Source organism: Heteronotia binoei, chromosome 14 (assembly GCF_032191835.1).
Source record: "Heteronotia binoei isolate CCM8104 ecotype False Entrance Well chromosome 14, APGP_CSIRO_Hbin_v1, whole genome shotgun sequence".
In the NCBI taxonomy this organism is placed as follows: domain Eukaryota; kingdom Metazoa; phylum Chordata; class Lepidosauria; order Squamata; family Gekkonidae; genus Heteronotia; species Heteronotia binoei.
The window spans coordinates 30161352-30178513 of NC_083236.1; the positions used below are offsets into that span (position 1 = coordinate 30161352).

General features: G+C 43.1%; 1 protein-coding gene across 2 annotated transcripts in view; it reads right to left on the reverse strand.

Annotated features, from left to right (window-relative positions):
* The window catches only part of GLG1 (golgi glycoprotein 1), a 91426-nt gene that overhangs the window by 19123 nt on the left and 55141 nt on the right, over positions 1–17162 (reverse strand). The window contains exons 13-20 of one of the 2 annotated variants that reach the window (XM_060254537.1): positions 10993–11079; positions 9933–9995; positions 9578–9691; positions 8910–8998; positions 8644–8761; positions 7654–7746; positions 6390–6527; positions 4470–4593 (exon numbers count right to left, since the gene is read on the reverse strand). In XM_060254537.1, the coding sequence (XP_060110520.1) occupies positions 4470–4593; positions 6390–6527; positions 7654–7746; positions 8644–8761; positions 8910–8998; positions 9578–9691; positions 9933–9995; positions 10993–11079 (826 nt within the window). Of the gene's footprint in view, positions 1–4469; positions 4594–6389; positions 6528–7653; positions 7747–8643; positions 8762–8909; positions 8999–9577; positions 9692–9928; positions 9996–10992; positions 11080–17162 lie in introns of both variants that reach the window. The other variant, XM_060254538.1, reaches the window with a different exon arrangement.

Here is a 17162-nt window from a genome sequence, read left to right on the forward strand (position 1 = left end):
GAAGTTAAGGCCCTGCGAGAGCTCTTACAGTTCCGCGGGTCCTGTAAAACGGCAGTCTTTCACCAGGCATTTCCAAACTAGATTGCCGGCCACTACAGTTTCCAGGTAACATATAAACCACCTCTTGCAATCTGCTTTATAGCAGCAGCAGAGAGGACCATCTAAGATCTGCTTCACAGAGAACATTAATCTGAAACCTAAAATCATAGCACCAAAATGTCAATTTTTCTATGTTTTTAACTGTTTTATGGTTTTTATGTCCTTATATGTTTATACTCATGCATATGCATGATCATGTAAGCCGCCCTGAGCACGCTTCGGTGGGGAGGGCAGGATATGAATGGAATTAAATAAATATCTTAAATGGAAAACTTTTGTTAGATTTTTATTAAAAAAACATTCTATTTTAAACAATTCAATTTAAATACAAAAAGCCTTTTAAATAAAATCTGATTTTTATTATTTAAAAGATCACTAATTTTTATCCACGCTGTTTGTCATACACATCCATGTTAAGAACATAAGAGAAGCCATGTTGGATCAGGCCAATGGCCCATCCAGTCCAACACTCTGTGTCACCCAGTGGCCAAAAAAAAGAGGAGGTTCACAAGTGGGGCTAGAAGCCCTTCCACTTTGTGCCCCCCAAAGCACCAAGAATACAGAGCATCACTGCCCCAGACAGTTCCAATAATATGCTGTGGCTAATAGCCACTGATGGACCTCTGCTCCATATTTTTATCCAAACCCCTCTTGAAGCTGGCTATGCTTGTAGCCACCACATCCTGTGACAGTGAATTCCACGTGTTAATCACACTTTGGGTGAAGAAGTACTTTCTTTTATCCGTTCTAACTCTACTGCTCCGCAATTTCATTGAATGCTCACGAATTCTTGTATTGTGAGAAAGGGAGAAAAAGACTTCTTTCTCTACTTTCTCCATCCCATGCATAATCTTGTAAACCTCTATCATGTTACCCCACAGTCAACGTTTCTCCAAGCTAAAGAGCCCCGAGCGTTTTAACCTTTCTTCATAGGGAAAAGCGTTCCAAACCTTTAATCACTCTAGTTCCCCTTTTCTGGACTTTTTCCAATGCTATATCCTTTTTGAGCTGTGGTGACCAGAATTGTACACAGTATTCCAAATGAGACCGCACCATCGATTTATACAGGGGCATTATGATTCTGGCTGATTTGTTATCAGTTCCTTTCCTAATAATTCCCAGCATGGTGTTGGCCTTTTTTTATTGCAATCGCACACTGTCTTGACATTTTCAGAGAGCTATCTACCACGACCCCAAGATCTCTCTCTTGGTCAGTCTCTGCCAGTTCACACCCCATCAACTTGTATTTGTAGTTGGGATTTTTGGCCCCAATGTGCATTACTTTGCACTTGGCCACATTGAACCTCATCTGCCACGTTGACGCCCACTCACCCAGCCTCAACAGATCCCTTTGGAGTGCTTCACAATCCTCTCTGGTTCTTACCACCCTGAACAATTTAGTGTCATCTGCAAACTTAGCCACTTCACTGCTTACTCTCAACTCCAAATCATTTATGAACAAGTTAAAGAGCATGGGACCCAGTACTGAGCCCTGCGGCACCCCACTGCTTACTGTCTTCCACTGCAAAGATTGCCCATTTATACTCATTCTCTGTTTCCTATTAATTAGCCAGTTTTTGATTCACAAGAGGACTTGTCCTTTTACTCCATGACTCCCGAGCTTACTAAGGAGCCTTTGATGAGGAACTTTATCAAAAGCTTTCTGGAAGTCAAGGTAAACAACATCTATTGGGTCTCCTTTGTCCACATGTTTGTTCACCCCCTCAAAGAACTGTAACAGGTTAGTGAGGCAAGATTTTCCCTTACAGAACCCATGCTGAGTCTTCCTCAATAACTTGTGTTAATGTGCCTACTCATTCTGTCCTTGATAATGGTTTCTACCAACTTTCCTGGTATTGAAGTCAGACTGACTGGCCTGTAATTTCCCAGATCTTCTTTGGAACCCTTTTTAAAGATGAGAGTGACATCTGCTACCTTCCAGTCCTCAGGAACAGAGGCAGATTTCAATGAAAGATTACATATTTTTGTCAGAAGATCCACAAGTTCAACTTTGAGTTCTTTCAGAACTCTTGGATGTATGCCATCTGGAACTGATGACTTATTAGTTTTTAATTCATCTATCAGTTGTAGGACCTCATCTTGTCACCTCAATCTGACTCAGGTCTTTCAACACCCCTTCCAATATTAGTGATTCTGGAGTGGGCAAACACTTCTCATCTTCCACAGTGAAGACAGAGGCAAAAAATTGCATTCAGCTTCTCAGCCATTTCCCTATCCTGCTTCAGTAATCCTTTGACCCCTTGGTCATCCAAGGGCCCCACTCCCTCCCTGGCTGGTTTCCTGCTTCTAATATATTTGAAGAAATTTTTATTGTTGGTCTTCATTTTTTTTGCAATATGCTCCTCATGGTCCCTTTTGCCTGCCTGATCACAGTCTTGCATTTGATTTGCCACAGCCTGTGTTCCCTTTTATTAATTTTTTTTAATTTATTTATGATTTATATCCCGCCCTTCCCACCAAGGTGGCTCAGGGCGGCTTACAACAGGTCACTTGCACTAATATTAATCTAATTGCCACAGCCTGTGTTCCCTTTTATAAATCTCTCTTGGACTATGTTATTCTTTTCTTTTTAAAAATGTAACAAGGTGTGATTTATCTGTGAAAAATATTATTAATAATAATAGTGCTTTGTTTTAATGTTTTAACTGTTCAATCTCAAAATGTTTCATTTATTTCCTGACCGTATTATTGATTATAGTATGATGTTAACCACTCTGAGCCCCAAGTTAGTGACGGAAAGTGGAATACAAATCTAATAAATATTAATGCACTATAAAATGTAATAGCGATTAAAATTTTAGGAACAGTGTGTGTACATTCAATGCCTGCTGAAATCTCAAAAGCAGAGGGCAGATGAACAGGTGCAGGAAACATCCTCCAAAATCGTGTTGTTGGGGGGAGATGAGCTGCCGGGGCCACCATGCCATATGCATAATCCAGATTGGTGTCTTGCAATGATTTTTTAAAAACTACAACTGCTTCTAAAACAGATGGACCTTTGGCCACTGTCACATTTACTTTAGCTTTCAAAGATAAATGATCGAGAGACTGAAAAATAAGGATCAAGGCAAGGTGTGTGTTAATATGAGAGCAAAGAAAAAGTTAAGGTAGCAGCACAGTTACTCTCGAGCAACAAACAAAAGCAAGCCTATGTCACTCATTAAAACGGTTAGTGTCAGAGCAGAACCTAAGAGACTCAGTTCAAATCCTAGCTCTGTGCCATGGAATCTGGCTGGGTAATCCTGGGTCGGTCATATGATCTCAGCCTAGCCTACTTCACAGGGCTATTATACGGAGGAACTGGAAGAGAGGAGAACAATGTAAGCCACTTCCAGTCCCTAATGGATAGATAGGCCAGGTATAAAATGAAGTAAAATTAATAAATACAAAAATTCCTTGTAGACGTCACCCACGTTGCTCCCTCTTAAAAAAAAAAATACTCCGCTTTGAGGAAACTTTCATATTTTATTCTGACAAGCAACAGCAGCCAACAAAAAAACCCCACAACTAGAAATAATTTATTACAGCTATTTTAGTTGCTGAGGTTTTGGCTTAACAGTAGTTCTGTTTCCCACAATGATTTCAATGGAACTACCAGCAATAAAAATCAGGACCATCTCAGAATATGTGGTTGCCAGGCAACCAAAGCCTTGATCCAGAACTGGTGACCACTTGCAAAAGCCATCCCTGCTGAAACACCCTTTCAGGACCAGGGCTTCTCCGAGATCCCAGTAAAAAAAAAAAAAAAAAGCAGAGAGAGATGGTTTTGTAAGTCAGATGTCCCTAGAAGCTAGTCAAACAACTTCAGTTAACTCTCCAGGGAATGCGCAGGGATACAGGCATGGATAGGGCAGAAAGCACTATTCTTTCTACAGTGGACTTGGACATGTAGAATGTATACAAAAGACACAGAAAGCATACCAGGGAGTCCCCATTTGGCATGCCAAAGCTCGCCAATTTCCCATTCAGAACCAAACAGCATGGGAGCCTCACCATCATTCGGAAACTGAGCATGCTGTCTAAATCACTGGATCAGCAACTCACAGAGAGAACACTGAAATTCACACACATACACACAATCATTCCTCTTCTGCAGACTGGAAAAGAATCACTTGTGTAATTGGCTACAAGCAAGTTTCTTAGTGGGATGGTGAAGGGCCAGTTTCGTAACAGATGAGGTAGGAAGAAGCCCTGTATTTATTCCAGTTTCCACATATCTTTAAATAAAGTACAATACTTCTAGTTGTGAGTGGGTAATGAAGAACAGAGCCTTGAGCACAACCAGTCCAGCCTGGGCAGCAATCATCACCCTGCCCCACCCAAGTCTCAAGCAGTAATCCTGTTTTTACCTGTGTTCTGTGTGATCTGGCGCTTGGTGATCATTTGCTTGCATTTGGGATCCATCAGCTCGCTGTTCTTGTTTTGCTTCAAACACTGCAGCATGTTCTTTGCATCTGCTTCTGGGCAGAATCTCTGGCAGAAGAAATGGCAGAAGCAGTCAGCTGGCAGGACAAAACTGGACTTTGGTAAGGGCAAGGCAACTTCTGCCCATGACCATGGCCTTCTCTTCCAATCATGCACCTTTGTCTGCTTATCACTAACTGCACATCGATCTAGCTTATTTTTAAGTACGCCACAAGGGTGTTCAGTATAGGATGAGTTCTTAAAGCTACCACATTAATGCCGAGAGAGGCAGCAACAACACAATGCACTACTGCAGCAACAACACAATGCACAGAAATTTCATGGAGGCTCCAATTTAAAGACAGAAGAGGAAACTGGGATGCAGAGCCACTATAATCATAGAGACTGCTAAGTATCTTGACCATTCATCAAGCATTTCCTGTGGCAGAAGCTCTGGATAATGCCTCTGCAGCACATCTGACCTGCAATGTCACCTTCTAGAGGTCAAACACTGAACTTCAGCAGGCAAAAGTCTGGTCCTTATCCCAGATTTGAAGCTTCCCCTGAACCATTTCTCCTCGTAGGAATGTCAGCATCCAGGGGGGACCTGGGGATCCCTTGGAATTGCAGCTCATGTCCAGAGATCAGTTCCCCTGGAGGAAATAGATGTTTTGAAGGGTGAACTCTATGGGCATCATGTCCCATTGAGGTCCCTGTCCTCCTCAGGTTCCATCCTCCAATCTCCAGGAATTTCCTAATCTTGATCTGGCAACCCAACCCCCTCCAGTGACTGGGAGAGACCTGACAACCATATCCCTTCCAGATACCCAACCAGTTGGGGGTGGTAAAGGGGGGAGAGAAGAGAGAAACCTCTAAATCAGGCGTGTCAAACATGCGACCCGGCAGCCGAATCAGGCCCCCAGAGGGCTCCTATCAGGGCCCTGAGCAACTGACTGTCATCTGCTTCCTTCTCCCTCTCTCTTGCTTCCTTCTGCATCACAGCTTGCTTTGCCAGGCTTGCTCAATTGCACAGGAGCTACAGACCAAAGTCTCCATTTTCTCCATTAGTTGAGGCTTCCCCCTTGGGGAGGAAGAGAGGGGAGGGAGAGCTTGCTTGCTAGGCTCTCTCAATCACACAGCAGAGCTACTGAGCCAAGCCTCTCTTCCTTCTATTGGCTTAGGCTCCTCCCCCTCCTGGTCCCCTTGGGAGGGAAGGAAAGAGCCAGAGCTTCCTTTGCCTAGTTCCTTGGATCCCATGGGAGAGATATAAAGAAAGCAGCTTTAAGACTGACAAGTGCTAATATTTAAAACATTTTATTTTGTTGTTTTTTTAAATCTTTAATTGTGTTTGTCTGTGTCTTTTATACTTTATATCTCTGCTACCTGGCATTACATTTTATGACACACAAGGCCCAGCCTGAAAAGGTCTCATTTATGTCAGATCCGGCTCTCATAACAAATGAGATTGACACCCCTGCTCTAAAAATATCCGGCCTCAGGGAGGTGACTGTGAACCTAACATTGTCAAATATATCTTCAATATTATCAGCTTTAATTATTCATCCCACTCCAAAGCAGTCTGTGGCTGTTCATACAAGGCTGTTTTGTTTCTGCCTCAGAGGAATGGAGTGTGGAAGCCGCTACGGCCAAGAATCCCACATGGTTTTTGTTTTCCTTTTGTTACCAGCAGCCTGCAGGATTCCGTTGTATACATCCACAGATCTTTTCAGCAAAATCCAAGAGTTGGCCTCACCAATATATGCACCTCTGAAGGGGCAGAAGGAGTTCCATCAAAAGTTTTATGTTATAGCCCCAATCCAGAAGGAAGCTTGCCCCAGCTTCTCCCGTCAACCAGCTGCCCTCACCTTGATCATCTGCTTGCAAACTCGCATGAGAGTGTAGTCTAGTTCTGGATCCATCATCTCTGTCTCCTGGAGCCTGAAGACTTTCAGGTGGCAGCGGGTGCTGAGCTGCTTCTTGTTTTCCTTCAGACACTCAATAATCTGCAATTAAACAGCACTGCTAAGAAAACCAATGGGATAACTGGTCATTGGGGAATGGGACTGCGGAGGAGGATTGAGGAAGAGGGTGAGCCACGTATCAAAAAAAAAAATAACAGAATACAGTGGAACAAAAGGGAAAAGGCATTTCTCAATTATATTAAACTGCATCATGTCTAGGACAGGAACAATAATGGAACTGTTTGTACCGTCTGTACAAAGTGCATTATGGGTAATGTAATTTGAGCAGGATGCTAAACTGAGAAAGGGTGAAAATTAAAAGGATCAAGGGGATGAGTAAGATACATATAAGATTGAAAATATGTTGCCTAAAAAAAGGATTCAACAGCAAAATGCTAAGGGATATTAGGGGCAAAAACAAACAGGATATTAAATCTAAGCCATTGCTGCCTTCACTAGTCAGTATGTCTCTCTAATTTTATGTTAATTCAAATTTCTGACAATGTGGTAAAAATGGCCCTGTAAAGTCCTGGGAATTTTAAAATCAGCATTGGCCAAGTAAATTAATTTCACAGTGAATTTGTCTTGCTCCTTTGAACACCTTTAACCTTAGGCTACATTCTCACACAGTGCTGACTGCCTCTAAGCAAGCTGCAGTTATTTGCTGAACACCTGGTAGCACAAGTCGGGCAAACTTCCTTTAAGGAGGAGTATGCATGCAAATTGGCTCCTAAGAAGTAGACTGTTCACAGAAGATGACAAATTATACAGACATTTAGGCAAAAAAAGCAGAATTCAATTTTTGGACTTGTTAGATCTGACTACTAATATACACCTGTTCAACCTGGAGGATCCTTTCCTGCTCTTCCTGATTTCCTTACGTTGGGTATATGTGTGCATATGTGCATGTACATATGTGTGCATATATACATATTCCCCTCTTCTTAAAATCTGATCAGTTATGCCAGTTTTGCCCATAAAAAAAATCTGAACACATGTGCATCATAATGATAATTTGTATTTGCTGGAAATGCGAAGGTTATTTTTGTATTAAGGCAAGAGAAATGGTGTTTCCAAAAGACAGTTAGCAGGGGCCATTATGAGGATCTTTTTCAAAAAAATCAGGAGTAAAACAGCAAGAAAAAAAAATCCAAGGCCAGTCAGTTACCTGGGCATTGCCATAGGGAACATTCTGACAGTAGCTCTTGATGTCATTTCTGCAACTTTCATAAAGGTCTGGTTCTAGACGGATATCTTCAGTCTGCAAGACAAAAATCACAACATTTCAGACCCAAAAGGGAATGGAGAGAAGGGCAACCAAAGCATGCCAATTCATTTTAAAAGTGCATTAGAGCAAGTTCATGTACCACTCTGGCTTAGAAAATGAAGACTAGCTATAGATCAAACCACATCTCCTTTGTCTGTGCATTCATCACCCACTTAACCATGAAAAATGTAATTCAGGTCAACTAAGGCGGCTCCAGACAAGCTGGCTGATGAAGATCCTCGGATTCTAGCCACTGGACATGGCCTTGGCTTGGTAAAAGTCAATGTACGAACAGAAACCTGCCATAAGCCGGATTCAGAACACAGGAGGAAGGGGTGTCAATTAGGCAGGAACAAACTAGCTCCAGGCATTCTGATGGGCACACAAGTTAGATACACTAAGAAAGGGTTTTTGTCAATTCCAGCTCTTGATCTGGAAGTAAAGTCCTTTTGCAGTCCTGTTACCAACATATGAACACATGAAGCCGCCTTGTACAGAGTAAGGCTATTGGTCCATCAAGGTCAGAACTGCCTGCTCAAGACTGGCAGTAGCTCCCCAGGGTCTTGGGCTCAGGTCTTTCACATCACCTTTAGTGTATGTGGAAAGAGCCGCGAAGTTGCAGCTGACTTATGATGGCCCTGTGGGGTTTTCAGGGCAAGAGACAAAGAGGTGGTTGGCCATTGTCATTTTCTGCAGAGCAACTCTCTAGTTCCTTGATGGTCTGTCATCCAAATACTAACCAGGGCAAAGTTTGCTTAGCTTCCAGAATCTGCTTAGCCATCACCTCCTACTCGATCCCTTTAATTGAAGATGCTGAGGACTGAACCTGAGATGGTCTGCAAGCAAAGCAGATGCTCTACCACAGCCCCTCCCCAACAGACAGCTGTTTACCATTTCCAGTTCTTCAACACGAAGCTGCTTGCGGCACTTCAGGGAGACCCGATGCTCCTTCCCATCCTGCAGGGTGTCATTGCGCACAGTAGTGCTCAGGCAGATGACCACATCCACCCTGAAAGCGAGCAGGGAAAGCGTTACCACTTCTGTCTGATCCAAAACCCAAAAATCTTGGTTTCAGCTAGATTTAACACACAGTAGGGGTTGGGGTTTTTTTTTAGTTAATACCCACCCTCTACCCCCAAAGCCAATTCTCCACATACTTTTTCTTGATGTTGGCACACAGCTTCAGCACATCCTCCTTGCAGGCCATTTTAAACTTGTAAGAGAACCTGAAATCCTTCATCTGAAGCTGTAGAAGACAGACAGAAAAAGTTAACAGAGCTCTTTTCAAGATCAGAAGTCACTCACAGAGCACAACAATGGCCAATTAACTAGCCTCAGGGGTTTCTCCACCTCGACCTAACCCAGTCCTTTCAGAGTTCCAGGATGGTGCCAAAGACGTTAAAAAATACTCATACACAGGCATTAACTACCTGCTGTGCAAACTGGAGAGATCAGTGTCCAGAAAGAAGTGGTTGCAAATAATTCCAGGAAGCAAATTGAAAATTAAGAAGTTTACTAGGAGCAAACCAGCCACAGTAATATTGGAAGCAGCCGTTGGAAGGTTAGTTCTCAGGAACTGCCCTCAACTGGCACCAACTCTCAGTAGAGGTCAAGCTAAGAAGCGGGGATGGAATTCTATCAGGAGCTCCTTTGCATATTAGCCCACACACCCTTGATGTAGCCAATCCTCCAAGAGCTTACAAGGCCCTTTTCTGTAAGCTCTTGGGAGGAATGGCTATATCAGGGGTGTGTGGCCTAATATGCAAAGGAACTCCTGCTAGAATTCCACCCCTGCTAAGAAGTACTGAGAGACCAACACACTCACCAGCTGGAAGTGTGTGACACCCACTGCACACTTCTCATTCATCTCCTTCTGATGTTTGTTTTGAATGAGGCACTCCATGAGGTCCCCCGAATCAATCTGGTTGTCTGCCACTTCCTGAATACGTGATTGGGCGGCGGGAGAGAAAGAAAGAGTAGACAAAAATCTTGCCTTTTCAAAACTGAAAGCTGAATTCCCGCCACCACATTCCAAGCCACTGATGCCACCACAGTACCACAGCATACACACAATGCCCACTTCCTCACCAGTAGCTGTGTGGCTGTCCCGTAATAATACTGGGATGCGACTTCTTTTTTATTTTCAAAGTGCAGCACAAAGCAACATGGGATTCACTTACATGGCAGAAGGTCTGGATGATTGGCTCACATGCTCGCATCAGCAAAGCTTCGATCTGGATATCCTGCCAGAGGAAGGAGTATGTGTTTAGTCCCCGAGGTTACACTTTCGGCACAGCAATGCCAACGTTTCACGAGGCCTTGCACAGTATGCAACGCAGTGCAAAACGTACAATGCAACGAACGACTAAGACCCCTAGAGACAGGACTAGAAGCCTCCACCTGTAAGGATAGCCATTCCCATATCAGAATATGAGTTCTTGGAAGCAACCGCTGATTTCAGCAAATATCCCTTAAATCTTGTAGCCCAAAACGTCTGCCTCAAGCAAAGGAGATCTGAACAAAGCCATTGACTGTAAAGGGAATAGCTACCAGCATTACAGCCTTCTGTGCTATGACATCTCATATGTTAAATGTATGTGTAAAGCACCAACAAGTTGCTGCTGGCTTATGGCAACCCCAGCAAGGAGTTTTCACTGCGAATGAGAAGCAGGGGTGTTTTGCCATTGGCTTCCTCTGCAGAGTCTTCTTGGTAGCCCCCCTTCCAAGTACCGATCCTGCTTAGCTTCCAAGATCTGATGAGAACGGGCTATACCACACTGCCTTCCCTTCCCATCTATTAACTCCCTACCCCAAAACCTATCTGCCTAGCCATCCACCATGATTTCTTTTGAACACCAGGGAAGATCTGAAGCTTCTTAAATCCTTTGGTGGGTTTTAATCTGTGGCTTCTGGATCCTTCTTTCTTTTGCCACTGCTGTGTCACTGAACATTATTATCCTATATTTTCAGTTTGGCGTTGCTTGATTTTACAACTGGACAACAAAAGGAACAGGCATATACTTTCAGCAAAGAATAAGGAGTGGATATTTATTTACCTGACTGTACCTCATTCCCAATATATACGTGAAAATGCACTAACTACTTTCTGGACAGTCCATTGAAGTCCAGAAAGTAGTTTTTCATTCACATTAGTACTGTTGGGCAATCAATCACAGAGATCAAGTGCAACAGCCTCAACATTCGAGCTTTTCTTTGAAATTCAAGCCAAAACTCATTTACCTCAGATTCCAGTTCTGTAAGGTTTCCAACTATGTCTTTGCAATCAGCCACCAAGTCATCCATATGATCCTGGAGGCACTCAAGTTCCTAAACAGGACACAAAAATTATCTTAAGCCACTGCTTAGCAATGTCAGGGAAAAAAAGTTTATCTCGAGTCGCTCTTGAGAATCCCTCAGCCAAATCTCCTTATTGCTCTCTGAACACACCATGGCCTCTGTGGTGGTTTGTCTTCTCAGGAAGCAAGGCTGCAGAAGCCACCTGTCCCTATTGCATTTCTGCTGTGGATTCTAGCAGCTTTCATCACCCTGACCCAACACAACCCCCAGCTTGAGAGTCACTGTGCTTGCTGTAGGTAGGAGCAAATTAACTGATCACTGCAAAAACGACTTGGTTCAAATGCAGATAAAGTGGCTTCCTGCTTTACAAAGCAAGCTCAAGTTGCAGAATGCACAGCAACATTTCAAAGCCAAAAAGAACTCTCTGTTTTTAAGTCAAAATACAAAATGTATACTTTTAATTCGTTTTTCCCCCACGCAAGAAACAAACATCGCAGTAACATTACACAGTACCTTAATAGGAGAAATCAAAAGAGCTTAAGGTGAAAGTTGGGTTTTTTTAATGTGTTATATAACTCTTCATCGGAGGCTGAATGTTTAAATAAAGTGGTGGTGGGGGGAGAGATTTCAGATCCTGAAGCTGTCTACCCAGTGTAAAAAGGAAGGCCATGTTGAACAGATTATAGGTAGAGCTGGTGTCAAGTCTCACCTTTGGTTTTCTGGGAAAAACAGAAAATGGCAACCTTCAACTGAAAACAGAAAAACCTGTAGTTGACCAAAGTTTCTCTAACACCAACGCAATGTCTTTTTGGTACTGAAGACCAGTGTTCCCTCTAAGCTGAGTTAGTGTGAGCTAGCTCACAGATCACACATTTTTGTCTTAGCTCAGGAAGGATGACCCCAGAATGCACTAATTTATGCAGCAGCTCACAACTTTAATGCCAGTAGCTCATAAAGTAGAATTTTTGCTCACAAGACTCTGCAGCTTAGAGGGAACATTGCTGAAGACCCATTTGATCATCGGGGGGGGGGGTGTTATATTTTCAACTGGAGGCTGCCATTTTCCTTTAACTTTTGAGATTTTCCCTATGGACTGACAGAATCACTTGCAACCACTTTGTGTTGCACCGTATTGCTACACTTATTTCTGTATCCCAGTTATTTATCAGTCACTTAAATCTTCAAAAAAAGGACAAAGAATGACTTGAAGCTTCAACCTGACAGAACCAGATTGCCGCATTAGGTCTCCTTTTACCATTCTGCTGTTTCCTTTAATTAACCCACAGCATAATTTGCTGGAGGTTAATTTCTTGAAGTCTTGAAATCTGAAGCTTAATTTGCCAAAGGGATTTGCTCAAGTCTTCTTCAACAGTGGCTAGAAAGCAGTGCAAGAATATTTGAAACTGTGCCTCTCGCCGCATAACTCCCTCAAGTTTTGTTGTGCACCTTTGGCCACATCCTATCTTTTAGCCTAACACAAACAAACTGACTTGATGAGATAGTATGTGGGTTGTTTACTTGCAACTGATCATGCATTCACACACATGGATTCTGCAGAAGGCAGCTCCAGAGCTTTTGGGTAGGATTATATTCCTCTGCACATGTCTCAAGAGAGTAGGAAGCCCCTTTTTCACTCAGTTCCTTCCAATACTCCCTTCTAAGCTGTGGAGTCTTGTGAGCAAAAATTCTACTTTGTGAGCTACTGGCATTAGAATTGTGAGCTACTGCATAAATTAGTTCACTCTGGGGCCATTTCTCCTGAACTGAGACAAAAATGAGAGGCTAAAAAGCTGTGAGCTAGCTCACACTAACTCAGCTTAGAGGGAACACTGCTTTCTTCATACTGCCATTAAGGGCTAATAGCCTAAAAGATGCCAGCAGTGGGAATGGCCAATTGTGTGAATACACAGATGCCCATTCATCCCAAGAGCAGTTAGAAGTGGAGGCAGGAAAGCAGTTAAGCAAACCTCTTTGTCTTTTCAGTCTCTCTCTTTTCACAGTCTCTGTGGTAGTCCCGTATACCCGTGATTATGGAAGTGACCTTCCTGGGAGAGCAGGGTTCCAACCTTGTTGTGCTTGGGAACACTTTTGGAATTCTAAGAAAAGGTAGCTGGTCCCACCACAAAATTACTACAATGGCCAACCTGGCCGATCACAAAACAGTTACCATGGGGGAGGGATAGGAACAACTCTTTCCTTTGTGGAAAAGTGTTCTTTGGTTTCAGTTTCTGTTTCCAAATATAGAGGCCCTTAGGGAGCTGTTGCCAAGCTGAGAGATGTAAGACAGTCTGTGTCTACTGGCCCAGGTGAGTCAGTAACTACAATACACCTGTCTGATATAAGCTCAGTGTTTTGCTTAAGTCAGCTGATGGGATGCTATTGAAAGCTCCAGGTGGTATTTTTGCTGTTCTATTCAAGATCCTTTGGTTAGAGGAACCTCAAGCACCTGAATTGAGGGAAATGAAACCTGCACATTTTCCAGTGACTCCTGGCTTCAGTGTGCTACATCTTAATTCCCTGCCCAGTTTGGCCATTGCTACATGCAGGTCACTCAAACCTTCGTATTGATTGCTTGGTTTAAAGCACAGCTGAGATGGAGGCAGTCTGTAGCTATCCTGCAATCCCAAGAGCAGTTAGAAGCGGAGGCAGGAAAGCAGTAAATTAAGTCCCAGCTCCAACAACAGAGGACAGTAAGGCTATGTTGACTCAGCACTGGTCAGCTAAATCACCTTTATAAGCAACAAAGATAGTTTTCATGGTACAGCCCTAAATATAGAGGTGTGGCTCCTCTGTGATGTTTGGTGAACTTAAGACAAGGATTTACTTTATTACTTTCCCCCCCCAAGCATGGGAAGCAGAGACTGTGACTATTGGCTAACAGTCCTCTGTTAAAACTAGGTTGCTTTTCCACAGGCCTGCTGAAGTTAGATGAGACAGGGGAAGAGGTCAGCAGGCTGTATATAATAGGCTGAAGCAGAGTAACATTAACCAAAGAAGATGAATCCCCAGAAATGCCATGGGGCTGCTCACTGTGTGGCAACCACAAGAGAATTTAACAAGAAGGCACATGCTCCTCCGTTCCGCACTTGCCCAGAGGGATTTTCCCATATCCTGAGGAGATCCAAGTGCCAGTTTCAAGGCACAGCTCTACAACCTTTCTGAGTTGCCTTCTGGGCCAGTGCAGAACCTACATGGAACTGCAAAGAGGTTACAAGGGAAAAAAAAAATAACTATCCAGATATATTTGAGCCCCTCTGGAAGGACAGCAGGGTCACAAAAGGAACAAGCCTCAGCTCTGAACAAGCCAGTAGCAAGTTTTTTATTTGCAACATGGAAACAACAAAAGTAACAGAAAAACAGCCTGGTAAACAACCAAAACATGGCACAAGCAGGCAGAAAATAAAGCCACAGACTATATTTAAGAAGCAGGTGATATTTAAAAGGGGGGAAATCATAAAGATCAGGGGTCGCTTTGTCGAAAAATAGGTGGTGGAGCTCATCCAGGGATTGTTATGCAGCTGCACCTACTATTCAATGGACAAGGTGGGAAGGAGATAGAACTCTCAGAAAGGTTCAGGAGGTTCACTCCTGTGAGCTCCCGCTGAATCTGAGGCCTGAGAAAGATCAACAAAAAGTAGCAAGCAGAAAACAAAAATGCTAAGTAGAAAAACACCAGCATTTCTTACAATGCCAAGCATCTCATGTAAATTCAAGCTGGGCTCAAACACTCACTTACAGACAGTCCTTTGTTCTTAAATCACAACCTCAGCCATGTGGCTTCTCCCCAACGTAGAAAAAACAGGAAGACCACTATCCAGACTAGCCCGCCCACCCACCAACTCAGGAACACTAAGAACATCCATTTTAACTAACAATTCATTCCAGGCTTCTTCCAAGGAACTTTTAACCTCCTTCTAACTGGGCAGCCAAACATGTGTTTTTCAGTGGGAATGAAATCTGACAGTCTGGACTGACTAGTAAGCAGGTCTTTTCAATAAATGAGGAGAAGAGTTAAGACCATCAACCACAAAGAGAGAAGTACCAGAATTTCTTTTCACACCAAACAGCTGGAAGGACTGCAGTGAGGGACCATTTCATGTCCAGGGGTGGCAGGAAAGGGAGTTTTTTGGCAGCAGCTTCTACACATACTCAAGGTTAAACTAGGAAGGCTTCTGTGCTGTCACTAAGGAAATATGAAAGCAAGTCTTCAAAGAGCTACATGACTATTTTAAAATCAGTATCAGCTTTCATGGACAGGACCCCCCTTCTCCAGATGCGATGAGTGGATCCTCACTACACATTAGTTTTTAAAACCAAAAGAACAAAGCTCAACAGCAATGAAATGCGGGAAGCAAAGAGTGCAATGTAACAATATAAAATTAAAATACAATCAGCAAAAGTACAGAGACCATTGCTAATGCTAAGTTACTTAACATTGGAAACAACTGGTGCTTGCACAGGGCACTACCTTTAGCTTTTATAATGGGTGGGGGGTCTCTGGTTTTGTTAAGATGAGATTCTTATCTCACTATCCTAATTGAGTCTCATGGGGATGGAGTGGGGCACAGTCTTCAAGCTGTACATAGCATGTCTGAGTGAACTTCAGGACTCTACAGGCCCAATCCACTGATATCCAACCCTTATCTCCACTGGCTTTGGTTCAACACAGCACCATTGTGTATATTTTCCTCTTGCACACATTTGAAGACAGTCCTTGAATCGTGACAAGAGGTAGAAGTCACAGCAAGAAGGCTGCACAGGCAAAATCCAAAATGGCTAATGCGGCTGAACTTCACAATGAGGCTGCTCTCCGTACTGTGGCCACAGAAGATCCACTGATTGTGGCTGTCTTAAGAGAAACCCTCAACGACACCAAAGATATTAAAGTAATACAAGAGGAACTGCCCTCTGTCATATCTGAGCTGACTGAACTTAAATCTCTTCAGAAGCAGGCAGCTGAACACCTATCAAATGCAGAGAGCAGGATCTCGGACCTAGAAGACTCTTCTGCTTCTACGTCTGCTTCCATCCAACAAAATTTCAACAAACTGAGGTAACAGCTTTAAAATCCAAAGCAGACCTAGAAAGTAGAAACCATGTAATAATCTTCATCTAGTGGGAGTCAGAGAATGCCTAGAAGGGACAGACATGGTGGCCTTTGTTCAATCTACTTAAAGAGACAGCCTGTCCTTGCCAGAAGATTATGATCTTGTTATAGAGAGGGCTTATAGGTCCTTGGTCAGATCCAGGATGCAACAACTCATCCAAGGGCAATAATCTCTCATCTATTAAACTCTGCCACCAAGGAAGGCCTTTTAAGATGAGCTAGAAGGCTCAGATCACATTACGATTTCCCTCTCCAATGGTTCTCCTAAAGAAATCATCAACCATTGTAAAGGCTTTATACGTTGGAGGGCTCTGGCCCAGGAAAAAGCTGCTGAAACCTTTATGAAATGCCCAACAATATTTTGTGTAAGACATACAGGATGAAGAGGGTTTCAAGCCCCAGCTGAAGCAGAGGCCTTTTTAAATTCCTTATTATTTGAACTCATTTCCTTTTATTCTTCCTGATCCTGGGTGACTTACTGCAGAAATTAATATTCAGTACAACCATTTGCAAACTTTTTGTCTGCTCTATGGTTTGATGGAACTTTATAAGTTTGATGAACTAGGAGCATTCCAAGGAACATTTGTGGAAGTGAAGAACCTCTGTCTTAACTGACTCCAGAAATGTCCGGCAGAAAGTATAAACCTGAACACTGACAACAAAAACCAACAGGGAAGAGACCCCTCCAAGAAATCGTTGTGTCTGCTGGCATAACTTACTGACTATCCCCCTATCTACACAGGACTAAAAGACTTAAAATTCTACCACTATTTAATATTGGCTGGGCCTGCTGGGGGTAACTAGAGTCTCAGGCAAAACAGGATGGACTCACCAACATTCTCATGATGATTTCAACCATTTTTCCCCTGACCTATGTGTGTCTTCCTTACAACGTTCTTTGTTGCATTTTCTTTCTTGTCCCCCTTTCCTCTCATTACCTTCCTAACCCACACTCCTGCACTACTCCCCCCCCCCCCCCCGCCCCTCTCTTTCTTTCTCTGCTAAC